Below are 27,076 nucleotides of genomic sequence, written 5' to 3' on the forward strand. Positions count from 1 at the left end.
TTTATACAATAATTTATACAAGCATAAAGTGCAGTGCAGTGGAAAAAATACTCCCATGTGTTTTACTGAAGTTAAAGTATCAATACAGCAATGCAGAAATATCATCAGTCCCACATACACACCTGTGACAGTGGGCATCAGCCCCACGTCTCTGACAGGGAGGTCCCCGGCTGTCTCGTCCTGCACCTCTACTGACATCACGCTGGCTCCGTTCAGCCGCAGCCAATCAGCAGTCAGCTACAGGTACTGAAGACAACAACAACAGCCAATCAGTCTGCAGGTGACTAAAATGTGACTGCAGTGACTAAATGAAGTTTCATTCCAAAGACTATGACTAGACTAAAATAGAAATTTGCTGCCAAAAACAACACTGCTACACCAGTCCAATTGCCATTCCACTTGCCTATATACTACTGCAACCATCAGCTGTGCGTCCGCAGGCTGCCTGAATGCACTCATGGCCCTGGCAGCTGCAGGCACACACGCCTACTGTCTGTGTGTATACAAGAGGCTGTGTTCATAAAGTTGTCCCACAGGCTGTGTTCTGTGTTTTGTGCAAGTTGCACAGAAGCCTTGTCCTGATTATAAAGTCCTGTTGTCCCCATTATAGCCTGTACCATGTGTACCACTCGGTACTTATCAATGCATTTTGTCAATACACAGTAGTCAATGAAAATAAATGTCAGCACAATAACAAACTTATATTTGGCTATTAAAACTTATTGTACAGTCTTACACATGCCCACAGTATGCATTTATTTTATCCTAAAGGCTCAGTTACAATACAGACAGTCACATTGTGATGGTGTAATAATCTGTTGTTTTGCTTCAGTGAAGTAAACAGCCGTCTGTGTGTGTAAGCTGCTCAACACCTCGGGAGCTGTCCCCCAGTGTTGTTTTCGTCGACTAAAACGAAGACAAAAAATGTTCGTCGACTACCTTTTTTCACTGACGAAAACGAAATGGAAACTAAGCCATGATGACTAAAACTAAGACTAAATATACTGACAATTCCGTCAACAAAAAGTCATTTTACAATTGATTGCATGCTGAAAATAGCAGCTCTACAAGCCCACAACGCGTGAAAAAAACAGTCAACTGTAGATGTAGTCGACCAAAATCTTATGATATTTAGTCGACTAAAACTAGACGAACACTAAAACATTCCAGGTGACTAAAACTAACTGAAAACTATTCAGGAGACTGTGACTAAAACTAAAATCAAAATTTGCTGCCAAAAACAACAGTGCTATCCCCTGCCTGTTCCACTGCATTGACTGCAGTCACCCATCCAATCCAGCACCTAACAATGATTTGTGAAAACGTCTATACACTTTTCCAGAGAACAAAATAATGCCGCTTGGAATAAAATGCTGTGAAACGGCATAGCAGTAATTTTCTGTCACCAGTTGGAGGCTGTTGTTGGCATTGTAGGTATGGCTTCATCTGACATGACAGTAAACACATGCCACATTATGCCCATAGATTATGATTATATTAAACTGCGAGTATCATATAACTAGCTACAACTCAATAGCAGATACATTAAAAAGGTTGAATATACAGCTGTATATCCAAAACCGTATCCACAAAGTGAGTATATCTTACCTTTTGTCCCAGTCATCCAAAAACGATGTCTCTATATTGAAGAACAGGTCAGATATAGATGCTCCTGCTATGCTGTCAACAGGGAAGGCCTGTTTCTGTGTCTGGTTACGATCCCACCCACAACCCCAGCCCTTTTAAACCCAAACCCCCACCCCCCTGCCCCTCCGAACTCCTTTCGCCAAGGGACAGCGACTTATAGAGGCTATACTCTCTAGAGATAGAGATATACACATGCGGTATGGATGAGAAAAATGGGAGTTATAATAGTACAAATTTAGCTTTCTGTTATTATGGTATAGGCCTATTATCATCATCTTTAAATGCAGCAGGAATTTGAGGATTAATGTCCAAACAAGACTCAATCTCTCCGTCTCCAGCAAGTTAAGACTGTGATGGTCTTCTCTCAGGCCTGCACATAAAAGCACAGCTACTAACTAGTTCTAACAATAAGAAAGTTCACATTGTCTGACCTCAGATTAGCTCATTCATGCGCCTTGTGCCCACAGAAACTTGCCTTGCTCCTCTAGTCTACGTGGCTCCATCTGTTGCAAAACTAATCCCATCTCTGTGTTAATCTGATTAGCAGCAGAATGCTGAGAGAGGTGAAGGGCCGTGGACGAGAAGGAAAGAGGCAGAAAGAGGCAGATCTTGCCTGGAAGCAGTTGCCAGGCATTGCTGTATTATGATAACGAATAGTACATTAAAAACTAACACGTAAAACAGGACACAGATGCGAGAAAATGTCAAATATTACAGTTTAATGCAGAAATTGCAGAAATAGCAGCTCTACAAGCTCACAACACTTCACATTGTGACCAACCAGAATGGGTTAAGAGCGTCTGCTAAACGCCCTACATTGAAACCGTCATATCGTAACGTCCTCCGCGTCCGCATGCACGTCTCCGTTGACGTCGCGGACGTCGCGACAGACGACGAGCGGCGCTTGGTTGCCGTGGTCGCTCAGCTCCGGGTTGAACAGAGGGAACAGGCGCTCGGCGAAGCGGCACCCGGTGTAGGAGTAGAGGTGAGAGCGGGCCGCCGCGTCGTAGAACGACACCGTCCCCTCCTCGTAGTCCACGAACACGCCGACGGTCCGCGGCGGCCCCTGGCGGGGGTGCAGCAGCAGCGCCACCGCCCCGTGCTGGCCGCCCCCCCCGCACGCCCGGTACTCGGCCCCCTTCCTCAGGCAGATGGACCAGTAGCCGCGGTCCGGGCTCAGGGTGACCGCGCCCTTCCTGTCCACGGACTCGCGGGCCACGCCCAGGTCCCACGCCGTCTTGCCGCCGACCTCCACGTCCCAGTAGTGCCTCCCGGTGGAGAAGCCCTGCCATGGCATGAAGGAGATTGCAGGGGTCTTTGGAATTGCTTTAGTAGGTGAAGTGCATCAGCTCCCATCCCAGACAGTGTTGTTTTTTTGGCAGAAAATTTCTATTTTAGTTTCAGTCACAGTCTCTTGACTTTTAGTATAGTTTTAGTCGACTAAATATCATAAGATTTTTGTCGACTAAATCTACAGGTGATTTAGTCGACTAAAATGTATTTTGGCGGGCCTCGATGACGTCGTAATGGCTGATTTTACACTTAAAATAGCCGATCTACAAGTTCACAACATGTTGGAGCGCGACACGTTGTGAGCTTGTAGATCTGCTATTTTCAGCATGCAACCAAGCATAAAATGACTTATACTGCATATCTTGTCCACTAGTCCCTTCCTAACATTTTAGTCTAGTTTTTATTTGTTGACAAAAGTAATTAAACCCGTTTTTCTTTCTTCTTCAAAAAATTGCTAAATACCACGCACAAAAATGTAGGATTGATAGAATCGATTATTTGCATAGCAAAACAATTCGATACCGATTATTTGCATTGCAAAACAATACGATACGATACATAGTCATTTTTTCATTTCAATATACTTCGATGCTTGAAATTAAAATCGATTTTTCGATGCAGTTACTATATTGTTACACCCCTAATATTTAGTCATAGTTTTTGTCACCATAGCTTAGTTTTCATTTAGTTTCCATTTTGTTTTCGTCAGTGAAAAAGGTAGTCGACGAACATTTTTTGCCATCGTTTTAGTCGACGAAAACAACACTGCTGCCAGACTTGTATACGCTGAGTTATCCGGTGCCAGGGATTGATAGGCAGGTGCCACATTTGACTGTGTGGTATGCACCCTAACCATTCAGCAATCGGGTCATGTTGAGGTAGCTAAAAGTCCAAGTGTTCAAATAAACATACCGTAAGTCTTTATTTTAACCTTACTCTTATTCTTTCACGCGTTCAAATACAAATATGTCTCATTTTAAAGGAGCATTCAGTGATTCGGGTGATTTGGAAAACCCCCCGGTTCGCCCCGGTGACAAGATGTGCACATGCACGCACTACAGGACGTGACAGGCCAACAGCACGCACACCAAGGCCCGCCCCCGCTCGATCATGACTGGCGGAAGGCCCCTCTCTATCCTGATTGGATGAAGGCTGGGCCACCTAGCCAAAAACTAAACCTACAGATTTTTGGGGGGGGACAGGGAGGAACTCCTTATATGGTCAGCACACTCTATAGTAGGGAGGATTATCACAACAAAACAAAATAGAAGTGATATTTGAATTAAGTGAAATCACTGAATATACCTTTAACCGTACTCTTTCACACACACGCGCACAAGTCTGATGTGTCATAATAACACCTCTATGGTCATAAGTGGCACATCATCAAAACACTTGCTGTACCTTGACGGCGAGGACGCAGGGCGCCGTGTCAAAGCGCTGCGGTGAATCGACTACATCCAGTTCAACATCTCCATCCCAGACCCGGGATCCATCCCCTGACACCACCAGCCACGGGTTGGCCGTCCCGGGGTCCAGATGGACGTCCTCTGGTCAGACAGACACAGTTTAGATAAGTTAAAAGTCACTAAGTTAATCCATGAAGACCTGAGGATGATTCTACAAATGCCTTCTAAATCCTGAAAAACCTACGTTTCTATGTCAGTGATTCTCAAACTATTTCATGTCAAGGAGCCCCGGAATTGTATTGTAGATTTGAGTTAAAATCATTCACTCTGAAATAATATATTCAAAGATGTGTCCACCACATTTTCACAAATTTTCAAAACTAGCAGACCTACAAGCTCGTAGCGGGGTAGATCTGCTATTTTTCAACAGCTAAAGTATGTATAATGTAATGCTTGAAACATCAAAAGGGGTTCCCGTACTGAATGGGTTAAAGGTTAACTTTGACAATTGGAGGTAGACAAATATCACACTTATGTGAAGTGAGGGACGCCCAGATTTTTGTGGGCATGTTGATTTTCTCATGTCCATGAAAAATGAACTAAATTTATTACAAGATACTGTACATTTATATCAGCGAGATGACCATACAGTAAGTTGCCCTAAACAAACATTACAGTCCCTAGACTTGGCTGGCGTAAAATGACATCATAATGTACCCTAAACAAACATTAAAGTCCCTAGACTTGGCTGGCATAAATTACATCGTAATTGACCCTAAACGTATAAATTAAAATCCATAGACTTTGGCAGGGAAAGGAAATGGTATAATTAGGCTCTAAACTAACATTAAGTCCATAGACTTTCACGCCTATGACATGCTTTTAGAAAGCCATGGATATTCATGCATTCAGGAGACAAGACAATTCATGCATTAAAAAGAACAGACAACTGTACCTGTAAACTGTTGCATCCTCTCATGTTCTGAAATTCAACAGAATTATGAAGAAGAATGAGTAAAAAAAGAAAGAACATAGAAAAGGTTAGTACAGTTTAACCCATTTAGACATGAGAACTGATACTAAAAATTGTCTTCTAAATCATGACAGTTAAAAAAACAAAACTATGTTTCTATATCAGTATGTCATGTCAAGGGCCCCCAGCATTATATGTACTGTATTTGGCCCCGGACCCCAATCTCAAAATATGTTATATATCCAGACACCGCCCAGAAGCAAAGATTTTAGTTAAAAACGTTCCCTCTGAAAGAATATATATTCAAAGATTTGCACCACATTTTCAAGAATTTTGCTAAAGAATAACATAATCCTTAAAACACCAAAAGGTGTTCCTGTCCTGAATGGGTTAACAGCTACTAGGATGATATGAAATAGTATTTCATGATAAAGTAAATGATATATTTCCATCCACTGGTGGAAAAAGTACTCGAAGTCTTTACTTTACTAGTATTGACATCAAAATGTACAGAGTACCAAAAGTAAAAGTACTCATTATGCTGAATGACAAAATTTCAAAATGTCAAAAAAAAATCACACACGTGTGAACTGAGTGGTGCAATTCCCCCCTCCCCCCTCCCTCCCTCTCTCCCTCTCTCTCTCTCTCTCTCTCACTCTCTCATTAGAGACACAGCACTACCCCTCTCACTGTTTCTGGCGCCACCTACTGCTATTATTAAGTCACATACTCGTGCTCACTTATACATACAAACAGGTACGTACACACACACACACACACACACACACACACACACACACACACACACACACACACACACACACACACACACACACACACAGGTACACGGACATTGCTGCTACTACCCCTCTCACTGTTTCTGGCGCCCCCTACTGCTATTATTAAGTCACATACTGGTGCTCACTTATACATACATACATACAAACAAACAGGTACACACACAGGTACATACACACACAGGTACACGGACATTGCTGCTTGTAGGAGTGGTTGCACCACTCAAAAATCTCTTGAAAATAGCAGATCTACAAGCTCACAATGCGTCGCATTGTACAAATACCTCAAAATTGTACTTAATCCATTTTGGGTGGGAACCCCTTTTGGTGTTAGCATTATGTTATGCTTCAGCTATTGAAAAATAGCAGATCTACAAGCTTGTAGGTCTGCCATTTTAGAAAAATCGAAGAACGACTGACATGGAAACATAGCTTTTTCAGAAAACTGTCAGGATGTCAGGAAGACATATTTAGAATCTGATCTCAGGTCAGAATGGGTTAATGCGCTTAGTTACTTTACACCAATGAGTAAAGAAATACATGTCTTTGTGATGACCACAAATCTGACCTTGAACGGACAGCTTGGTCAAGGCTGGCTGCAGCAGTTCCTCAACGCGGGCCACCGCCCTCCTCACTGTCCCAACACAGGTGTGGCTGTGGACACTGATCTCTGACCAGTCCTCTGTGGCTGGAGCTGAGCTGAGAGATGGGAATTTCTAAGAGAGAGAGAGAGAGAGAGAGAGAGAGAGAGAGAGAGAGAGAGAGAGAGGGTCAAATGATGAAGTTATATGGCGAAGAGAAGAGGAGAGGAGAGGAGAGGAGAGGAGAGGAGAGGAGAGGAGAGGAGAGGAGAGGAGAGGAGAGGAGAGGAGAGGAGAGGAGAGGAGAGGAGAGGAGAGGAGAGGAGAGGAGAGGAGAGGAGAGGAGAGGAGAGGAGAGGAGAGGAGAGGAGAGGAGAGGAGAGGAGAGGGGGGAGTGTTATGTACAAAATGCAGACAAGTTAGTGAATCTACAAGGTCGCAATGCATTAATCTGTTTTATTCCCATTGCTGCGTGTCAGTCAGAACTAGTCCGTTTTCAATCTCATTCAAGATGACATCCAGACAGTGTACACTGTTTTAAACTTAATCTGCACGCTAAAATATGTATCTGAAAACATTATAGGTTAGAAATAAGCCACAAGCTTTGCTGCCCGTCTCCCTGCATGACCTTGTAAACAAACAAACAGCAGGCGCGTGCACGTGTCGCGCACGTAACCGAGCCACGTCCGATACCCTGGAGGGATGTGACGTTCTGATTGGTTCAAAAAGACACAGCTTTCCGTTTCAGAGAGATAAAATTACTATATTCTTAAAGGACCACTTCACCACTTTTCAACCTATCTTCATATAATAGGTCCTCACTAATAATCATGAAAAAATGGCGCAATTATTTTCTACTCGGTCTGTGTGTCTCATAGGAGGGCTGTGGGCAGTTCAGAAACCGTCCTCCAGTGACATCATCGATGGGGAATACAAAGCTAATTGAAACTGAAGGCTTTCTAGTCCTGAGAAGCTGCAATGCAAAAATGGAAGCCATCGTTCTCACGATGATGAAAATCTAAACCTTTTTTGTAAAAACATCTTGTTTTTAAACTGCCCACAGCCCTCCTATGAGACACAGACTGAGTAGAAGAAAACTGTGCCATTATACCTGCAGCACATGGAGGTGGTCTTCAGAGTGTAGGAGAGTGTCCAGCTCTGTCCGTCTCTCCCCCAGCAGCCGGAGCTCGTGCTGCAGCAGGGAGACGAGGCCCTGGGCTCTCCTCTGGGCCTCCGCCTGCCTCTCCTCTATGCTCTCCATCAGCTCCGCCTGGCCTCTCTCTATGGAGCGCAGCAGGGCACCAAACACCTGCCGGACACCTTCCATGTCCTCCCTGGAGTTCGCCTGGAAACGGCCATGCAGCGGACACAAACACCCAAGCAGTGTTGATTAAAACGAATCAATTGCAATTTACAATTTAGGCATTTAGCAGACGCTCTTAATCCAGAGCGATTTTCAATGAGCAAGAACAAAAAGCATGGCAACACAAAAAGTAGTTATCATGAAACACGTGTAAGCTAAGAACGTAACCGTGGAATATCTATAATGAAACTATATATATAAACTATACGTATACTATACTATACGTATATACTATAAAGTTCTATGACTATACATAAAAGGGGTTCCCGCCCGAAATGTGTTAATGACATTCAATTTAGAAAATGAGTGGTTTTCCCTTAAGATATTTATTATTTACATAAACTACATGTCTTTAAAATGGCCACTGAGAATACTTGAGTCTACTGTAGTTGGCCAGAGGGTGTGCGTTATCTTCACAGAGCTACAATTGCATGCATGATTCATTGCTGGGCCTTAATTATTTTGCTTTGATAATAACAATAAGAATAAATTAGGTTATTCATGTTATACTATCGATTACACAATCTGCATTTTGTAGAATGTGCATGTTTGTAATGTAGAATGCAGAATGCAACCCACTTCACTGAGCTCCATAGAGTGTTTGATTTCATCCACCTTCTTCAGCCTATCCTGGATCATCTGCTCCACCTCCGATGTGGTTGTTTTCAACCGAACCTGGACATCACAACAACAGCAAGAATGAGAGAGACAATGTAAAATCATCAGCAGAACAACGCATATGATGTAACCAGGGGGTTGGGAGGTTCATCAATCACTTTCATTACTAACCCCTCCAAATGTCTGGCTTTCTACACTTTACATCACACTTGTCATTGTTTCATATACTTCCACCTCTTATAAACGATATAGTTTTAAAGTTAAACATTTCAGTGCTTTTCGAGCCTGTGTTTCAGCAGATGCAACGAGGTACAGAAAATGATTTACCCGAATGAGATGATGATCCCGACGGCCTTTACTGCATGTCTTCCCCCCCATCTCTCTCCCCATTTCCTGTCAGCCTACTGTCTCCATAAAATATATAAAATAAAGGCGAAAGCCACAAAAAAACATTTAAAAAAAATAGAAGCAACCTCACCAGTGTTGTTTTTGGCAGCAAATTTCTATTTTAGTTTTAGTCATAGTCTCTTGAAACGTTTTCATTTCGTTTTGGTCACATTTTAGTCACCTGTAATGTTTTAGTGTTTAGTCTAGTTTTAGTCGACTAAATATCATAAGATTTTTGCCGACTAAATCTAGGTGATTTAGTCGACTAAAATGTATTTTGGCGGACTATTTTACACACCGATCTACAAGCTCACAATGCGTCGCGCTGCAAACACAAAACATTTCCGTCGTAGTTTTAGTCGACGAAAACAACACCGAACATCACCTTACTCTCTGCGCTCTCCCTCTCGACGGGGACCGTGTCGTGGCAGCGGTGGTCGCTCTCCGTGCACAGCACGCACACACACCTCTGGTCGCTCCTGCAGAACAGCTCCAAGAGCCGCTGGTGCTTCTTGCACATGCGCTCCTCCAGGTTCACCACGGGCTCCATCAGCTGGTGGGTCTTCAAGGTGGCTACCCTGAGGTTAGGGTGAGAATATATATCTTTAAAACACTTACCCCATGAGGCCGATTTAGAAAGACATGTTGTCTTTCTAAATCTTAATCGTTTTTTTCTTATGTTGCTATAGAACGAGAGACCCGGAAAATAACTCCCCGTTCTTTTTCCTCATAGACATTTCAAAAAGTATACAGTGTGTAGATTGGCTAATTTTACTATTTGTGCAATTTGGGAGAATTTATTTTCATCAGCATGGGGGACAATCATCATTACTGTATATCACACCCTGTACGTATAGTGACTGACTGTACCTTTCAACAGAACATGATAAGCACTCAAAACAAGGACAATTTGTTTTAAGAAACACCTTCTAGATCCTAGCCAAAGTTTTCTGATAAAACCTGAACTTTTCAGGATTCAAATTCAAAAACAGCAATAGTAGCAGATCTACAAGCTCAAAACACATCGCTTTGCGCTATGCGTTTCGAGCTAGTGGATCTTCTATACTTTGTATGTTTTTGTGTGATGCTATAGTGTAGCTAGTATGATAGCATGATGCATTCCGGCCGCTCTATCAGTAGGCCTACTGAGTTTAATGGAAGGTTGGATGAAGTAATGGAATAAGGGTTTTTATTATCTTTTTATTAGCTATTAAATCTAATATTTTCTTACATTTGATGGACTTTTGAAATACTATATTATTTAAACATTTTATACATTTAACAAAGGGCATTTTATTTATATTTTAAAACATTTTCCCATGGACCATCTGCAGGCCTATTCGGTGTGCCATCAGTGTGTATAGCTATAGACTGTAAAAGGTATAGACATGGGATGCGTTGCATAGCAAGTGTTGTTACAAAAGCACTAATCTGAGCCCATATCCCATCCTAACACAAGGTGGTATATGATCCAACTCAGGGTGGTGGTCTCTCACAATCAGTTGAAAATCCCTGCATTTAATAGTGAACCCATTATAGTGAACAAAGCCATAGAGGAAGGCACTGTGCAATCTAGACCTCTAGAGGGCAGCCTTGACATGGAGAAGAGTGACTTGTATAGGCTTTCCAGCACAATTTGAATGTATCTCCATCTTCACAAGTGCTGAAGGAAGTACTCAAATGCTTTCCAGTAGCCTAAACGTATAGCAATACAACAATGTGGAAATACTATGGTATAAGTATAGTATTCAAACTTTATTGAGTAACAGAACAAAAATATTGTCAAATTGTCAAAAGATATACATACAGTAGGCCTATATAAAGTTAAAGTACTAACATTTTTCAACAACAACAAGCTCACAAATTTGAGCTTATAGATCAGCTATTTTCTAAGAGTCAAAGTATAGACCTAATAGGCATGGATTAAAGCAAAATGAAATCTCACGACTGAGAATGTTGGTACTGTATGGCCAAGTAGGCCCATGTGTGATTTATGAATCGTTGTGAAAGGAGCCTCCACTCCTAAACAATGAACACAATAGTCACAGTTCCTGCTGTTCTATACAGCCAACGCAAAGGTGAAGAAAGCACAGACTGAGGCTTTAAATCTTTCAACATTATTAAGATGGCATGGAAGAGGTGTCTGGACATATTGCTAGTTTTACCACTTCAAATAATTTGCGGTAATCTTAAAATAACCAAAAATAGACTATCTACAAGCTCTCACTGCCTCATTGAGAGCTTGTAGATGTAGATAGTCTATTTTTGCTGTGCAACATGCTTCCGTAGATGACATGCTGGCTTCTATGGAATCCAAATTCCATAATTATGATCAAAATCTGCAATGTATTACTAAAATAACATTTCTAATAGTGGAGTAAAAAAGTACAATATTTGCCTCTGAGATTTAGTGGAGTTTAAAGTATTACAAAATGGAAATACTCAAGTACAGGACTTGTACAGTTACTTTCCACCACAGTAAATGCCATAGTGGTTTGACTCATAGGAAAGCAATGTTACTAGTAGTAAATTAAGATAACATATTTGATGAGCAGAGCATAGGCTATTATATCTTTATTTAGTGTGGCAATCTTTACCTCATATCTGAGTCAGAGTGACTTGGCTGTGGTAAGCATTTGTGTCTATAGGTTGGACCTTTGATACGATCTTGTTTCTGGTTTGACATAAAAGCTGAAGGCTCCAAATCCAGGGCAGAACAGGAAAGCTACATATAGTGCAGCTTTAATTCAAGTACTAATTTGAGCAGCTTTCACTTGTAGCTGAGTAATACTTGATCAGGAATATCTATACTTTGACTCAAGTAGTATGATTTGAGTACTTTGTCCACCACTGGTCACTCAATTCAATTCAATTCAAAGGGCGTTATTGGCATGAGAAAACATACGTTTGCATTGCCAAAGCAGAAAGAACAATACAACAATACAGCAATACAATCAAAACAAAAATTATGTACTTTGAAGGTCAGAATCTTCAATAGATCAACTTCTATGTACCAAGATCACTCAATGCAGGTATAGTGCAGGAATATACACAATGATTAGTCTTTAGGGTGGTTGTGTTCCATTTGATATCCTTCTCCTATCACAGCAACTCACAAATCTTGCTGCTGTGTTTGCACATTGTTGTACTTCGCCCAGCAGATATGGGAGTTTTTTGTCATTGGTCATGTTTTCAAAATCTCCGTGTGTGGTTGTAATCTGTGGGAAGTATGTGTCTCTGATGTCTTGGTACAATGGACAGATGGTTAGGAAGTGTAGCTCGGTTTCCACGTCACTCACTGCATATGAAATGTTAGTAGTCCTTACATACAGCATTCGATCATTCAACGGCGTCTGTGTTTTTCCCTCCCACTTTACAACACTCTCCGGTGGCAATGTCAGCCACGCATACTCCCACGGCAATCAGAGGCGAGCAGAAAACCAGGAGCACAGCCATGATCAGGTGTCCACATGGCCCACATCGCCTCTTCTGGCCCGGGGCTGTTTCCGTGCCCTCTCCCATACCTCTTCCTGCTGCAACCCTGTCCTCCAGCACAGCGCTCACCGTGGGGACTGGAGGTCCAGGTCTGGGCTGAGCGGCATGGGGTTCGGGAGCTGGTGCCGGTGGTCTAGGCGGGTGATGACTACTCCGGGTCTGGGAAGAGGTCCTCGACACCTTCGTGTTCCCATTGCTTGTCTGACGGAGAAGAACCTGTTGATCTGATGCGGCGGTTTCTCCCGTAACCAGAAACGGAGCTCCCTGACTTGGGTTCGGTGCGAGGAGTTTCCCAGGGCAGACAAGGCGGGTGTGGGTGACGCCTGCCGGCCCCAGTATCAGTGTAGCTTGGCTGGGCATCATGCAGAACAAAGTGGCTGCTTTTTGTTGTTTAAGAAGTTGATTGATTCTGATCTGAAAAGAAGATGGAGGCCCAATCAACTTTATGCACATGTTTCAGAATCACAAAAGGACAAAAACCTGTTCACATACCGTAGACATATCTTATAATATTTGCATTGTAATGCATATTTAATAGCTTATATTGCTCAATGTTTTCCAATATCAGTTTTCAATTAACAAAACCAAGTCTTGGTTGAATATAGATAGGAATTGCTGCTAATCAAACCCACATTTAAAGTAGCACATAGAACATTACAATTATAACATGCCTTATTATGTAGCAATACTATGGGGGGTCACAAAATCAAATCCAACAATATTTCTTTTTACCAAATCCCTTGATATAGATTGTGACAATAATGTCGTATTGTGACAATACCAATTCTTAAAATTCTATAAGCTCCAACTGTATTTGTATAGCACCTTTCATACAAACAAATTGCTCAAAGTCCTTCACATTAACATAATAAATAGTAGAAAGCCAGAAAAGAAGGAATTGGCAAACAGAAACATTATAATTAGACAGTGTAGTTAAACTAAAGAAGAGCAAGTCGATGATAGGTGACTTGGTATCCAAAAGCGATATCTTGTCTCATATTATGATACCTATAGTATAAAGTATTGATAATATTGCCCAGCCTTTATGCTATAATATAACTTGTGGTAGTAATAATAATAATACCTATCCTACATGAAGCATATCGGTATTGCTCTTGCACTTACCTCACCATCTGTCTCAGGTCTCCTGTGTCCTGCTGACAGAGCTACATTTGTTCATGTACGTGAATCTGCTTTTACAGGTGCTTGAGGACAAACAGGGGAGGTGACAATCTATTACCGGTGACATTCAATCAGTTCAGCATGCAAGGCACACCTTACCCGACGCACATAATGTATGGAGAACTTTCAAAACATCATCCTTATCCATTTTAGATCTACAGTACAGCAAGAGCAACATTTTGACAGTGTGCAGGATCTTTTCTTTGTTTTTCAAAGATACCCTTTTTAATGTAAGATCTACAGTAAGTACATTCCTACATTTCCTACATTGTTTTCTTTTTGTGCTCAACATTAAAAGAAAACTGATAACCTTTTCTTTGAAGACATGATGGTATCTCTCTGACAAGAGTTTCACGTGCAGATGCCAAGCATTCTCAGACACTAAAGCTAAATGATGTCATGCGTGGAGAGATATGTAGAAAGAGCGTACATTTATTAATAGCCATTGTTTTTTAAAACACGCGCCTTATTTAGAAACAAATCCTTTATCCTTCCCTATCGTTCACACATCAACATGTGGGACGAAATGAAACATTTTCCTTTTACCCCTGCCCACAGAGAACGCCAACGATCATTTTCCCTCCTGCCAGTCCAGGGTTTGTTAAACTAACAACATGTGCACGACCTTTAAGCCTGATTTGACTGATGTGTCCAATAAGACATTAATATTTCAAGCTGTGGTATGAGTTTGGGAAATGTGAGATCTGACGTTGAATATAAACTATACAGTATGCATGAGAAGGTTGCTGCAGCTTAACCATGGAATTCATTATATAAAGCCATGACCAATATATCGGTCTGGCTATATTTGGTTATTATTTGACAACATCGATATCGGCAATTATGCAGCCGATGTGTCTCGACTTTCAACAACTTTGAACCTCACGGCATTATAGGAGAACATTAAAACAATATGTAGCATATCGCAACATGAGAGCTACTTCTTTGCTGTACAATTTCTGAAATAAAAAGTTATTTGTGTTTGTTTATTTAGAATAATGTTTCAAATGTTTGGAAAAGAATGCACTTTTAGACAAAATATTGCCCCCCAAAAATTGGGAATTTGTGGGCAAGCACTCTTGTTTATATCACAGTATCACCTATAATTCCATTAATTCGTGTCACACACACACACACACACACACACACACACACACACACACACACACACACACACACACACACACACACACACACACACACACACACACACACACACACACACACACACACACACACACACACACACCTTGAGGAAGTTGTCATGATGAGAATCAGGTTATGTAGGCTATATTTGTCCCATTTGTCCCTCAAAGACACACATGCTTGTGTACACAAGCATGCCGTTCAGGAGGTTTTCTAAAAGTTTCAGATGACACCCGTGGGAATATTTAAAAAAAGAGTACTTCAAGTTGCCATATATTGATATACTTCTATGCTATACTTTGGCCCAGAGGTGTTTTGTCTATTACCAGGTCACATAGGCCTATATCATCTGGTGTGATACTGTATCCTAGATTGGAAACGCAATGACACCTTTGTGTTTGTTGGAAGCCATTGCTTTTTGTTTTTTTTACTACTTATTATAATGATCATTTTCATGACAGTATATAGTGTAGCCTACTAGCCTATTTTTGGATAACATAGTATAATAATAGTAACTTCCTCCTATGACTCAGCAGGCTATGGGCTACTATATAAATAACGATCAACATATGTGTACTATAGGCCTATGTGACCTGGTAATAGACAAAACACCTCTATAGTTTGAACATTCGATCCCTGACATGAGATAAGTAAGGTATTATTCTTTAACGTTCAACACAAGGTTTGCCAATAAACTGAACAAACCAGTTGAGGAAAGCTAGCTCCATGCCAGAGTGGATCTGGTCAGTGCAGAGGTGGTTGTGGAGGGGAGGATGAGAACCCTTCTCGCCCCTCATGATGTGAACACAAACAGCACATTCAGCCACAGACTCATTCATCACTCCTCGGCACAAAACACCTTCCTTGACTTTTGCTGCATTTTAACTACTGACACCTGCCCATGGACTCTTTGCACACAAACTACTAGGGGTAGGATATCACTGCACATTGCTTAACATTGACATTAGACTGTATAGTATACATATAAATACAGATACTCATTGCTTCAGTGGTTGTCAAAGTGGGGCCCACGGGAACCCCCAGGAGTCCTTGAGTGGGTTCCAGGAGGTCCCATGCAGGTACAAGATCGCAACGCATCACGCAGTATATAGCACCTTTTTAACCCTAGATAACCGAACATAAATGTTGTCACATGCACCATCACGAAACAAGGGGATATTTTACCCAAATATGAAAAAATATTTCTCATCAAAATATTTTGAAGTATAGCAATATATGGCAACTTGAAGTACTTTATACCTCATACTTTAAATGCTTAGTGTCGAGTCCGCCTACAGGAAATACGTTCCATGAGACCTGTTTCTGAATTCGTCTATATGGATGCCTTGCTGAGCGTTGAATAGAGGGAGTTACAGTAGGGTAGACGAGATGAAATTAGGGCATTGACAACGTTGTGAAGGTTAGGGGTGGAAAGGACTGATCTAATTCTATGGATGTTTCTTAAATGGAAAAAACCGACCCTTTAAAGGGATAGTTCAGATTTTTTGAACTTTGGTGAAATATCAAGTAGTTCCGGTAATTTTGGGGGGGGTACTGGGGGCCACGCAGTAAAAGTAAATTAATCCACAAAACTAACGTTATTTGTATTGTTGACCTATTTCTAAAATATTAGTGCAACTTTAGTTCTTTTTTTACCTTTCTATCACACAGAACTATGTTTCTTGTGTCCATATCACTACGCCCAAAAAATAGTTCCATGTGATAGAGGGGTCAAAGTTGAACGAAAGTCACGCTAATATTTTAGAATAGGTCAACAATACAAATTACGTTATTTTTGTGGATTAATTTACTTTTACTGCGTGGCCCCAGTACACCCCACAAAATGACCGGAACTACTTAATATTCACTAAAAACAGAGCAGAACTCCCACCATGGGACTCGGGCAATCAATTAATGGGACTCGGGCAATCAATTAATACAGTTGCAACCACTATAATAATGGCAAGTATTTCATACAACTTAAGTTAAAAAAATCGGAACTATCCCTTTAAGCCCTAACCACACCAAAGGGTCACCATGCAACTCCTTGGGTCTAAACGGTCGCAAGGAGTTAACGCTAAAACCGTCTTGACCCTTTGGTGTGGTTTGGGCCATTGAATTCCATGCATTGAATCACTAGGGTCAACCTGGGTCAACATCGGAATCACATCAAAAGCCATGGCTATCCAGGGCAGGCAAGCAGTACAAGACAGACAGACAGACACACACACACAGACAGACAGACAGACAGACAGACAGACAGACAGACAGACAGACAGACAGACAGACAGGACAGACAGACAGACAAACACATAGACAGACAGACAAACACACACACACAGACAGACATAGCCAGCCTCATGCACTGCAAACAGGTCTAAAAAGGAAGAAAGAAAAGGATTGTTCTTACCAGATATCTGCTTCACGTTCCCTTGGCCAGCACTCCAAAGCAACTTGGGAACTTCCAAACAATTAAAAAAAAATCACACCTGTGTGAACCGAGTGGCTGGCTGGCTGGCTGTCTCTCTCTCTCTCTCTCTCTCTCTCTCTCTCTCTCTCTCTCTCTCTCTCTCTCTCTCTCTCTCTCTCTCTCTCTCTCTCTCTCTCTCTCTCTCTCTCTCTCTCTCTCTCTCTCTCTCTCTCATCTCTCTCTCTCTCTCTCTCTCTCTCTCTCTCTCTCTCTCTCTCTCTCTCTCTCTCTCTCTCTCTCTCTCTCTCTCTCTCTCTCTCTCTCTCTCTCTCTCTCTCTGAGTGGGTGTGGATGTGCTGAGCGTGTGAGAGCGGTTTTGTTTGTTTGATATTTTTTTCTCTACGGAGAGTGCTTTTCAAGTTTTGTTTTCTTTGTTTGTTTTGCTTTGTTTAGTTTTGTTTAGTGTTTTGTTTGTTTGTTTGTTTTTGACCCAAGTTGTATTGCTGTTTTGCTTTCTGTCGGCCAGCGTTAGCTGGTCGGCTTTGTTGGGCGCGGTCATGGATATGACCGTTTTAACACGAAAGCACGGTGTTAAGATTAATACTGCTTGCTCAGTGGAAGAATGTGGTCTGGCTGTTGGCGCAGTTGTGGGCTACGACAATGTTAAATCTGCCGCGCGAATGAACGGCGGGGTTGTTATTTTCGTTGACTGTACTGACAAAGTGAATCAGCTTGTTGAAAAGGGTGTTGAACTGAATGGTTTATTTGTTTCTGTCTCTCCGCTGTCCACACACGCAAAGCGGGTCATTATATCCAATGTTCCGCCGTTTGTCAGCGATTGTGTTTTGGAGAGGGAATTGTCTCGTTTTGGGAAAATTGTTTCCCCAATAAGAAAGCTGCCGTCAGGGTGTAAATCACCGCTTCTGAAACATGTCGTGTCACACAGACGGCAGACTCTTATGATCCTAAATAAGAACGAAGAGCTTGAACTGGTGTTTAATGTTAAAATTGATGATTTTGTGTATACTGTGTATGCAACTCTGGGTCTCTGAAATGCTATAGATGTGGGGGGGGGCATTTAGCTCGAGCGTGCCCTGAGAAAGCTGCTGAGGCTGGGATTGTGCGGGCGGGGGGAGTGTGGGGAAACGCTGCAACGCGCAGGTTCAGGTTGTCTCAGATGGTGAGGGGTCTGAGCAGGCAGAGGAGACTGTTGAGCAGGGGACAGGAGATCAACAGATTGAGCAGACAGTGAATCAAGGACAGGACACAGCAGATGTCAGGCAGGAAGGGAATAATGAGAATAATGTGGTCGAGTCTGAAACAGCAGCAACAGCTGTTCAGATGGATACTGGTGAAGCTGTACAAGTTAGCGTTGAGAGCAATGCTCTCAAAAGAAAACAAAAAAGTAATAATGTGTCTCTGCCAAAGAAGGGGATGAAATTGGACATTTGCACACAGCAGGGTATGCAGGCAGAGTGTGTGCTTAGTGCAGGCACAGTTGAGGAGGGAGAGGAGGAGAGGGGAAAGGAGGAAGATGAAGTGGTTAATGATAGGGAGGAGGTGGAAGAGGAGAGAGAGGAGAGGGAGGAGGAGGAGGGTGGGGAGGAGGAGGAGGAGGGTGGGGAGGGAGAGGAAGAGTGTGAGGGCAGCCAGTCTCTTTCTTTTTCTTTGAGTCAGCCTATGTTTGGGCCTTTGACTCACAAAGTGTTAGTGGGGTCTCAGAAGGAAAAGCTCTACGAGGTTAAGCAAGTTAGGAGTTTTCTGCAGAAAACCAAAAATATGAAAAATGTGCAAATTGAGGATCACTTTGAAGACATAGATTTGTTTTGTAAAATCTGTGAGAATTCAATTAAATCAGAAAGGGGAGGGTTGTTTTACCAGCAAGAGGTTTACAGACTCAAAAAATGGATAAAGAAATCTACATCCAAAACTAGAAATGAAGATACAACCTCTGTGTAAGACTGGATGTTTTTTGTGGTTTTTAGTGTGGTTTTTTTCCCTCATATCAGGCATCATGAGTGAATTCAGGGTTTCCACTCTTAATGTCAATGGGGCCAGGGATGCGAGGAAGAGAGCATCTTTGTTTGAAATGGTAAAACTGAAAAACATTAATGTTATGTTCATTCAGGAAACGCACAGTGACACTTTAAATGAGACTGACTGGAAGATGGAGTGGGAGGGGGAGGTTGTTTTAAGTCATCTATGTAATAGCAGTAATAGCAGTAGTGGGGTGGGAATTCTTTTTTCCAAAGATTTTATTCCAAAGTCCTTTGAGGTCGAGGAAATAATGAAGGGTAGACTGATGGTGGTCAGAGCAAAGTATGAACTTTTTAATATGGTGTTTATTAATGTGTATGCTCCAAATGTTGGGCCTGCCAGAATCCTGTGTTTGAATGAATTAAGTAAGGTTTTAAATCAATGTCAGATTTTTATCTGGTGATTTTAATTGTACGGAGGATGATTTTTTTGACAGAAATCATGTCGAGCCTCATGGCGAGTCAAAACGAGCCATGAAGCGTCTGGTTGAAACCCACAGCCTAACTGATGTATGGAGAGGTTTGAATAACAATCACAGACAGTACACGTGGGTTCAGAGCAGAGGAGATCTTTTTTCTATGGCCAGGTTGGATAGAATATATTGTTTTAAACAGCACTTCAGCACTTTTAAAGGGTGCAATATAATACCCATTGGTTTCTCTGACCATGCCATGGTGTCATGCAATGTGTTTATTGCTAATGTTAAGCCCAGGTCTGCATATTGGCACTTTAATACTGCTCTGCTGCTAGACACGCACTTTAAAGAGAGCTTTATTTTTCTATGGCAAGTTTTTAAAACTAGAAAGGGAGACTTTGCCTCTCTAAGACAGTGGTGGGATTGTGGAAAGGTGGAGATTAAGAATTTTTGTCAACAGTACACTTTCAATGTCTCCCGTGACATCACCAGATCCATGTATGATCTGGAGATTGAAATAGTGGAGTTGCAGAGTGCCGCTGCATCCACAGGAAATCGAGGCAGTATTGATGACCTCAAATACAAAAAGGCCGTTTTGGCTGACCTGCTGGGCTCTAAGGCGCAGGGGGCGCTGGTCCGGTCCCGGTTCCAGAGTGAAACTCTAATGGACTCACCTTCTAAATATTTTTTCAGCCTGGAGAAGAAGAAGGGGCAAAGCAGATTTATTCACGCCCTGCGCTCCGATGAAGGACATTTACTGACTGACAGCAGTGAGATTCGGAAGAGGGCTGTGGATTTTTACTCTCATCTGTACAGAAGCGAGTACAGGGAGGATGAGGTGGCTTTTGACTCTTTCTGCAGTGGGCTGCCAAAGGTCTCTAAGGGGACTAACAAGGAGCTGGAGGCTCCTCTCACTTCTGAGGAGGTCTATGCAGCACTGCAGGGCATGCAGGGGGGGAAGGCCCCTGGCATCGATGGATTACCGCCTGAATTTTTTAAAGTGTTCTGGAGTGAACTGAAAGGGGACATTTTGGATGTTTTTAACGAAAGTTTTAAAGACTCTTGTCTACCTCAGAGCTGCAGAAGAGCAGTTCTGACTCTGTTACCCAAGAAGGGTGACCTGCAGGACATTAAGAACTGGCGACCGGTCTCTCTGCTGTGTACAGACTACAAAATACTGTCTAAAGTCCTGGCCAATAGGCTGAAGAAAGTGATGGACCAGCTCATCCACCGGACCCAGACATACTGCGTGCCCGGCAGGTCCATAGTTGACAATGTGTCACTAATTCGGGATATTTTGGACGTCTCCGGTTCTTTGGGTTTAGATGTCGGGCTGGTCTCATTGGATCAGGAAAAGGCATTTGACCGGACTGAGCACTGTTACCTCTGGAAAGTGTTACAGAGGTACGGCCTCAGTGACGGTTTCATTGCCAGGATCAAGGTGATGTATGAAGACATTGAGAGTGTACTGAAATTCAATGGGGGCTTGTGTAAGCCTTTTAAAGCTACACGAGGGGTAAGACAGGGCTGCGCGATGTCGGGCATGCTCTACGCAATCTCCATTGAACCAATGTTGCACAATATTCGGTCTCGCATTGAGGGTTTATTTTTATCAGATTTTAACGCACGTTTTTATTTGTCTGCATATGCAGACGATTTAATTGTTTTTGTACAACATAAGGATGATGTAACAAAACTAACAAGCATAGTTGAGACTTTTGGAAGGATATCATCTGCAAGAGTGAATTGGGCTAAAAGTGAAGCACTAGCAGTTGGAAAATGGTCCACAGGGCTACCTCAGTTGCCAGGAGGGTTATTGTGGAAAAGGGGAGGTTTAAGGTATTTGGGGGTCTTTTTAGGTGATGAGCAGACTGCACAGAAAAACTGGGAAGGAGTGGTGGAGAAGGTGGAGGGGAAGCTGGCGAAGTGGAGATGGTTGCTACCACAGATGTCTTATAGAGGAAGGGTCCTTATTATCAACAACTTAGTGGCTTCAACACTCTGGCATAAATTAAAATGTATGGAGCCCCCTGCTGGGCTGTTGCCAAAGCTACAGTCCATAATGACTAACTTCTTCTGGGATAAACTGCACTGGGTCCCTCAGAGTGTGCTCTACCTGCCAAAAGAGGAGGGGGGGCAGGGGTTAATACAGTTGGAGAGCAGGAAAGCAGCCTTTAGATTACAGCACATCCAGAGGTACCTAACGGGAGGTGAAGATGTGGTCTGGAAACCCATAATGTCTGTCATTTTAAGGAAAATAGATGGGTTGAGTTTTGATGCTGCTTTGTTTTTAATGAATTGTAATTTTATTCATTTGTCTAATTTAACTCCCTTTTATCAAGGACTCTTTAGAGCGTGGACACTTTTTAAGTGGAATAGGCTGGAGCCTTCAGCTTCGCTGTTTTGGCTCCTGGAAGAGCCTTTGATACATGGAGCCCGGCTGGATGTACAGGACAACAGCAGGCCTGGTCTCACTCAGCGGCTTGTTTCAGCTGGAGCAGTAAAGCTGAGACACATTGTGGAAATAGCAGGTCCAGGTCTCTATAATACAGAGGCTGTGGCCTCAGTACTGGGTCTGAGGTCACATCGCCACACCAGGGACATCCTAAATGAGTGGAGTAAAAGACTATCTGGAGAAGAAGTGGAGATGTTACAGGACTTTTTCGGAGGGACAGAGGTTCCTGACGACGGGGATCCTTTCCCTGAAGTGGGATTGGAAATAAACACTAGTGAGCTAACTGGACCTCTTGTGGATTTTGACACTGATGAACAAAACGATTTATATTTACTAAGTGGAAAGGCTCTATACAAACATTGTGTTCACGCCCTGAACAAAACAACCCTCAGTGGAAGAACAGACACTGTGTGGAGGGGGGAACTAAAGGCAGAGGAGAGCTGCAAGCCGGTGTGGAGGCTACTGTACAAACCCCCTCTAAATAAAAGAGCGGGTGACCTTCAATGGAGGATCCTGAAGGGAGCAATAGCTGTTAATACCTTTGTCTCAAAGCTGGATCACACAGTATCAATTGAGTGTCCTTTTTGTGAAAAAGCAGAGACAGTTTTCCATTGCTTCTTAGAATGTAAAAGACTGGGAACTTTGTTTGAAGCATTGGAGTGCATTTTTTCAAGATGCAATGTGATTTGGTCTGAAACTGCTTTTATTTTTGGTGCTGGGTACAAAAAAGAAGATGCAAAAAAGTGGCAACTGTTGAATTTTGTGGTGGGTCAGGCCAAACTTGCTATATATAAGAATAGGAAAAGCAAATTATTAAATATTGGGGGGGGGGGAACTATTGCCGATGTTTAAGGCATTGGTGAAGGCCAGAATTCGAGTGGATTTTAGATTTTACTCACTCATGAACAATGTTGATGAGTTCATTTATCAGTGGTGTTACAATGATGTTCTCTGTTCTGTGTTTGAGGAAGAGTTGGTTTTTAGTTTTGTACTATTGTAAGTTAAAAAAAAGGAAAAGAAAAAGAAAGGAAAAATGGGTATTTGAAAATGTATTGTTTGCACTGTTTTTAAGTTTGTAACTATTTATTAGAAAATAAAGGTTTTATAAAAGTCAAAAAAGTCTCTCTCTCTCTCTCTCTCTCTCTCTCTCTCTCTCTCTCTCTCTCTCTCTCTCTCTCTCTCTCTCTCTCTCTCTCTCTCTCTCTCTCAGCACTACCCCTCTCTCTGTTTCTGGCACCCCCTACTGGTATTAATAAATGCACGCACGCAACATTACCCCGTGTTCCAATTTCACGCATGCGCACACCACTCGTGCTCTAAACTAAAGGAAAACTAAGCTATGATGACTAAAACTAAGACTAAATGTATTGACAATTCCGTCAACAGATAAAAACTATACTAAAATGTTAGGAAGGGACTAGTGGACAAGAGATCCGGTAGGCTATAACTCATTTTGCATGCTGAAAATAGCCGATCTACAGTGTAAAATCATTAAAGTCATTATCAAGGCCCGACAAAATAAATTTTAGTCAACTAAATCAACTGTAGATTTAGTCGACTAAAATCGTATGACATATAGTCGACTAAAACTAGACTAACACTAAAACATTCCAGGTGACTAAAATGTGACTAAAACTAAACGAAAACTATTCAAGAGACTACGACTAAAACTAAAACCAAAAACAACACTGACCGGGACAAGACCTATATACCTGAGATGTGGCTCCAGGTGGGCCTTGCAGTAGGAGGTGAGACACACCAGACAGGACCGCAGGGCTTTGGCCTTCGTCCCGACGACGCACACGTCACAGAGCGGCAGGTCCCCCCCGCCGGCAGCTCTCCCGCCGTCCTCCTCCAGCCTCCTCGCTCGGATCAGCTCGGCCATCTCTCTGGCGAAGGTGTTGGGGCAGAGCCCTGGCGGCTCTCCTCCGGGGAAGGCACACTTGCATCGGGGACACGACAGCGCGCCGCCGCCGCCGCCGTTCCAGTGTCCTCTGATGCAGGCGGAGCAGAAGCTGTGTCCGCAGGGGGCGGAGACGGGGTCAGAGAACACGTCCAGGCAGAGGGAGCACAGGAACTGATCCTCGGACAGAGGCGTGCCGCCGCCGCTGGAGGACATCGTCTTCACTGACGGATGAAATGATAGAATTTTGGTCAACTGGGGCTTGGAATTATCAATGAATCACTTGGATAAATCGTACTGTGTGTATAGTTAATTAGAACAATCAAGGATCATACAGTAGCACTAGAAGCGGTGTTAACACCTATGATGCCTATGAAGATTTTTTGCCGTAGCGACTTGGTAAACTGGCGAGTTCTCTACGGAAACTTCGGGGTGGGCATGTATACACGTTTTTTTGTCCTTTTTAATGACACGTACAGGAACGCTGTAATCCTTCTTTTTTTTACAATAGCAGGTCTACAAGCTCACAATGCGTCACATTGCGACGCATTGTGAACTTGTGAAATGGGATATTCTGCAATTCTGCATCCTGTACTTTTTTCCACCACTGGTTAACAAAGCCCAATTACCAGCAGTACAAGGGGAAAAGGCTTCCATCCCCCAGGTGAGTGTGTGTGTGACTGTTAAATGAAAACCTGAAAATATTAACTACTTAAACCTAGTCTAGACTAGTCTAGACTGAGGAAACTTGGTACTGAATCAATCAGTCTGTGTCATTTGTCAACTAAATAAAATAAATAAAATGATTCAGCATCATGGTCAGACTATAACTTGACATTAAAATAGTTTTTGTATTTTATTTATTTATTTTTGTTTTTTCATTTATTTAAATCTCATATATCACATAGCAACACGGCAGATGTCACTGTTGAGGGATTTTGCCTGTTTCCATTGCAGCTCAAAAGGCTTCATACCACACAGAGAAAGCCCCAGGCCACAGAAAATCCACAGAATGTTAAAAGTTCAGGTTGTGTGGGTGTTTGTGTTGCAGGTCCCAGGTGGCTGAGACAAGCAGGCAGTATTATATATATTTGTACTAATCTGCCAGGTTAACCTGAATAAACAGGGAAAAACGGGAGACAGAGTCAGTTTCAGTGTCGTTCGTTCTCTCTTCCTTGTTCATCTGAAGAAAGACACGTCACCAGACCACCTATCTAACTTGTCTCACAAGAACGCCTTTGCCACCTGGTGGCGGAATGTGGAATAGGTCCATTCATACAACAGACTCCCTGCTCATTCCCAAGACACAATAAGGCTGTTCAAAATACAAAAATATACACATATATAATAAAAACAAAAATGTGACTACACATTTGGGTACGTCACATTTGCTGTTTGGTTTGGGTCATAATGTATTAAAATGTATTAAAATGATCATAGATTTTAATAATTGTATTAAATAAAATCTATTTCAAAATGAATTTTAGGGGAGGGGGTATCTGTTGGGAGCATTACATTTATTAAGCATAATTATCACAAAAATGCTATCACACGTCCAGTGCCTACCACCGACAAACGGTTTTCGAGTTAGTGGATTACAGACGTACAGGACACACGCTCACACGCACACACACACACACACACACACACACACACACACACACACACACACACACACACACACACACACACACACACACACACACACACACACACACACACACACACACACACACACACACACACACACACACACTGAGATAGATGCCATGGGGGTGAGTTGGTAAAGGGAAGAGACGGACAGCTCGCCCTGGGACAGACAGCTCGCCCAACAGATGCGGACAGCTCACCTTATGATTTACCGACCACATAAGAGAGTATAAATAACTAAAAGACATTGTAAAATAAGTTGTTATTGCCTTTTTCTGTAGAATGTTCATTAGGGGACTTATACCAAAAGTAGACACATCTCTCCCCAGTTTCGGGGTGAGATTTCCGCACTTCTGACTCGGAGATCGAAAATGGGTGAGTTGTCCTGTTACCATGGCATAAAGCACAAGCACACACACACACACACACACACACACGTGTTTTCTTTCAAAGAGAGGAATCTCTAGCTCCTTCATGTGCGCCCGCGGCCCTCCTATGCACCTTAATTATTAAGCTGCTAGGCTTTCTAATTACTTTATAGTAAACGTTTATGATATGATACTTTATGAGGGGAAAACGAGTCCAAAGTCGAATCACAATCTAGCGCTGTAGCCATGTGCTGAAACTCTCTGAAACGTATAAGTCACATGAAATAGGACACAATCAGTGTATTTTTACAATAATGCGTTGCGTTAGCCTACATACCAGTTGGAACAGTTCAAAGAGTGGATATGCACTTTTGATGTGTTGAGCTGCTGAGCAGGGAGTATAGAATAGATGTCAGTCCATGGTACACAGATGAATGTCACTATTAAGCTGGTTTATTTGGCAGACAACTAAATAGAGCACTGCGTCGTCGCTACAGTGTTTCCAAACATGAAACCAAACGTACCGCCGAACTCTGAAAAACCCGAACAGAAGTCACACACTGCTTGTTTTCTTTGTACAGCAGTCGTCGCCGGTGCAGAGCAAAGGTCCAATGTCGTCTTTACAAGCAGAGCATCAATAAACAGTCAACAGAACACGAAGCCGCTCTGACAAGTTTAACAGCAGACTAGTGGACTGATTGATGGCGTATTGCTGACCTCTACTGTTCATTTTGGAAACTACACCTAGTTTATTAGGGCCATATAGGAGTGATTGATTGAAAACTGTATTACAGTTTGAAGCATAAGCACAGACAGTAGCCTACACTACAGATTAAAAAAACCCAAGAAAGCACCAAGGCTTGTTTCCATTGGGGTTCTCCATTTTCAATTAATCATACAAACATACATAATATACAGTATTAAATATAATAAAAATAAATAATAAT

General features: G+C 42.3%; 2 protein-coding genes across 2 annotated transcripts in view; both read right to left on the bottom strand.

Moving 5' to 3' along the window:
• The window catches only part of rpgrip1 (RPGR interacting protein 1), a gene marked incomplete at both ends in the record, with an annotated part of 23,713 nt that extends 23,515 nt beyond the window's left edge, over positions 1–198 (bottom strand). The window contains one exon of the mRNA XM_083777714.1: positions 123–198. Coding sequence (XP_083633840.1) covers positions 123–198 — 76 coding nt within the window. The remainder of the gene's footprint in view (positions 1–122) is intronic.
• A 2,275-nt stretch (positions 199–2,473) lies between these two features.
• LOC310867600 (E3 ubiquitin-protein ligase TRIM39-like) lies at positions 2,474–26,491 on the bottom strand (the record flags this gene model as incomplete). The annotated part of the gene is made up of 9 exons (XM_083777715.1): positions 26,467–26,491; positions 23,921–24,335; positions 9,454–9,646; positions 8,643–8,738; positions 7,812–8,045; positions 6,688–6,835; positions 5,305–5,331; positions 4,345–4,490; positions 2,474–2,932 (listed from the first exon to the last, which is right to left on the bottom strand). The coding sequence occupies exons 2-9, from the start codon at positions 24,325–24,327 to the stop codon at positions 2,474–2,476; spliced, it is 1,710 nt and encodes a 569-aa protein (XP_083633841.1). The 5' UTR covers positions 24,328–24,335; positions 26,467–26,491.
• Positions 26,492–27,076: the final 585 nt, after the last annotated feature.

This window comes from Protomyctophum parallelum, assembly GCF_964188405.1.
Source record: "Protomyctophum parallelum genome assembly, chromosome: 12".
In the NCBI taxonomy this organism is placed as follows: Eukaryota; Metazoa; Chordata; class Actinopteri; order Myctophiformes; family Myctophidae; genus Protomyctophum; species Protomyctophum parallelum.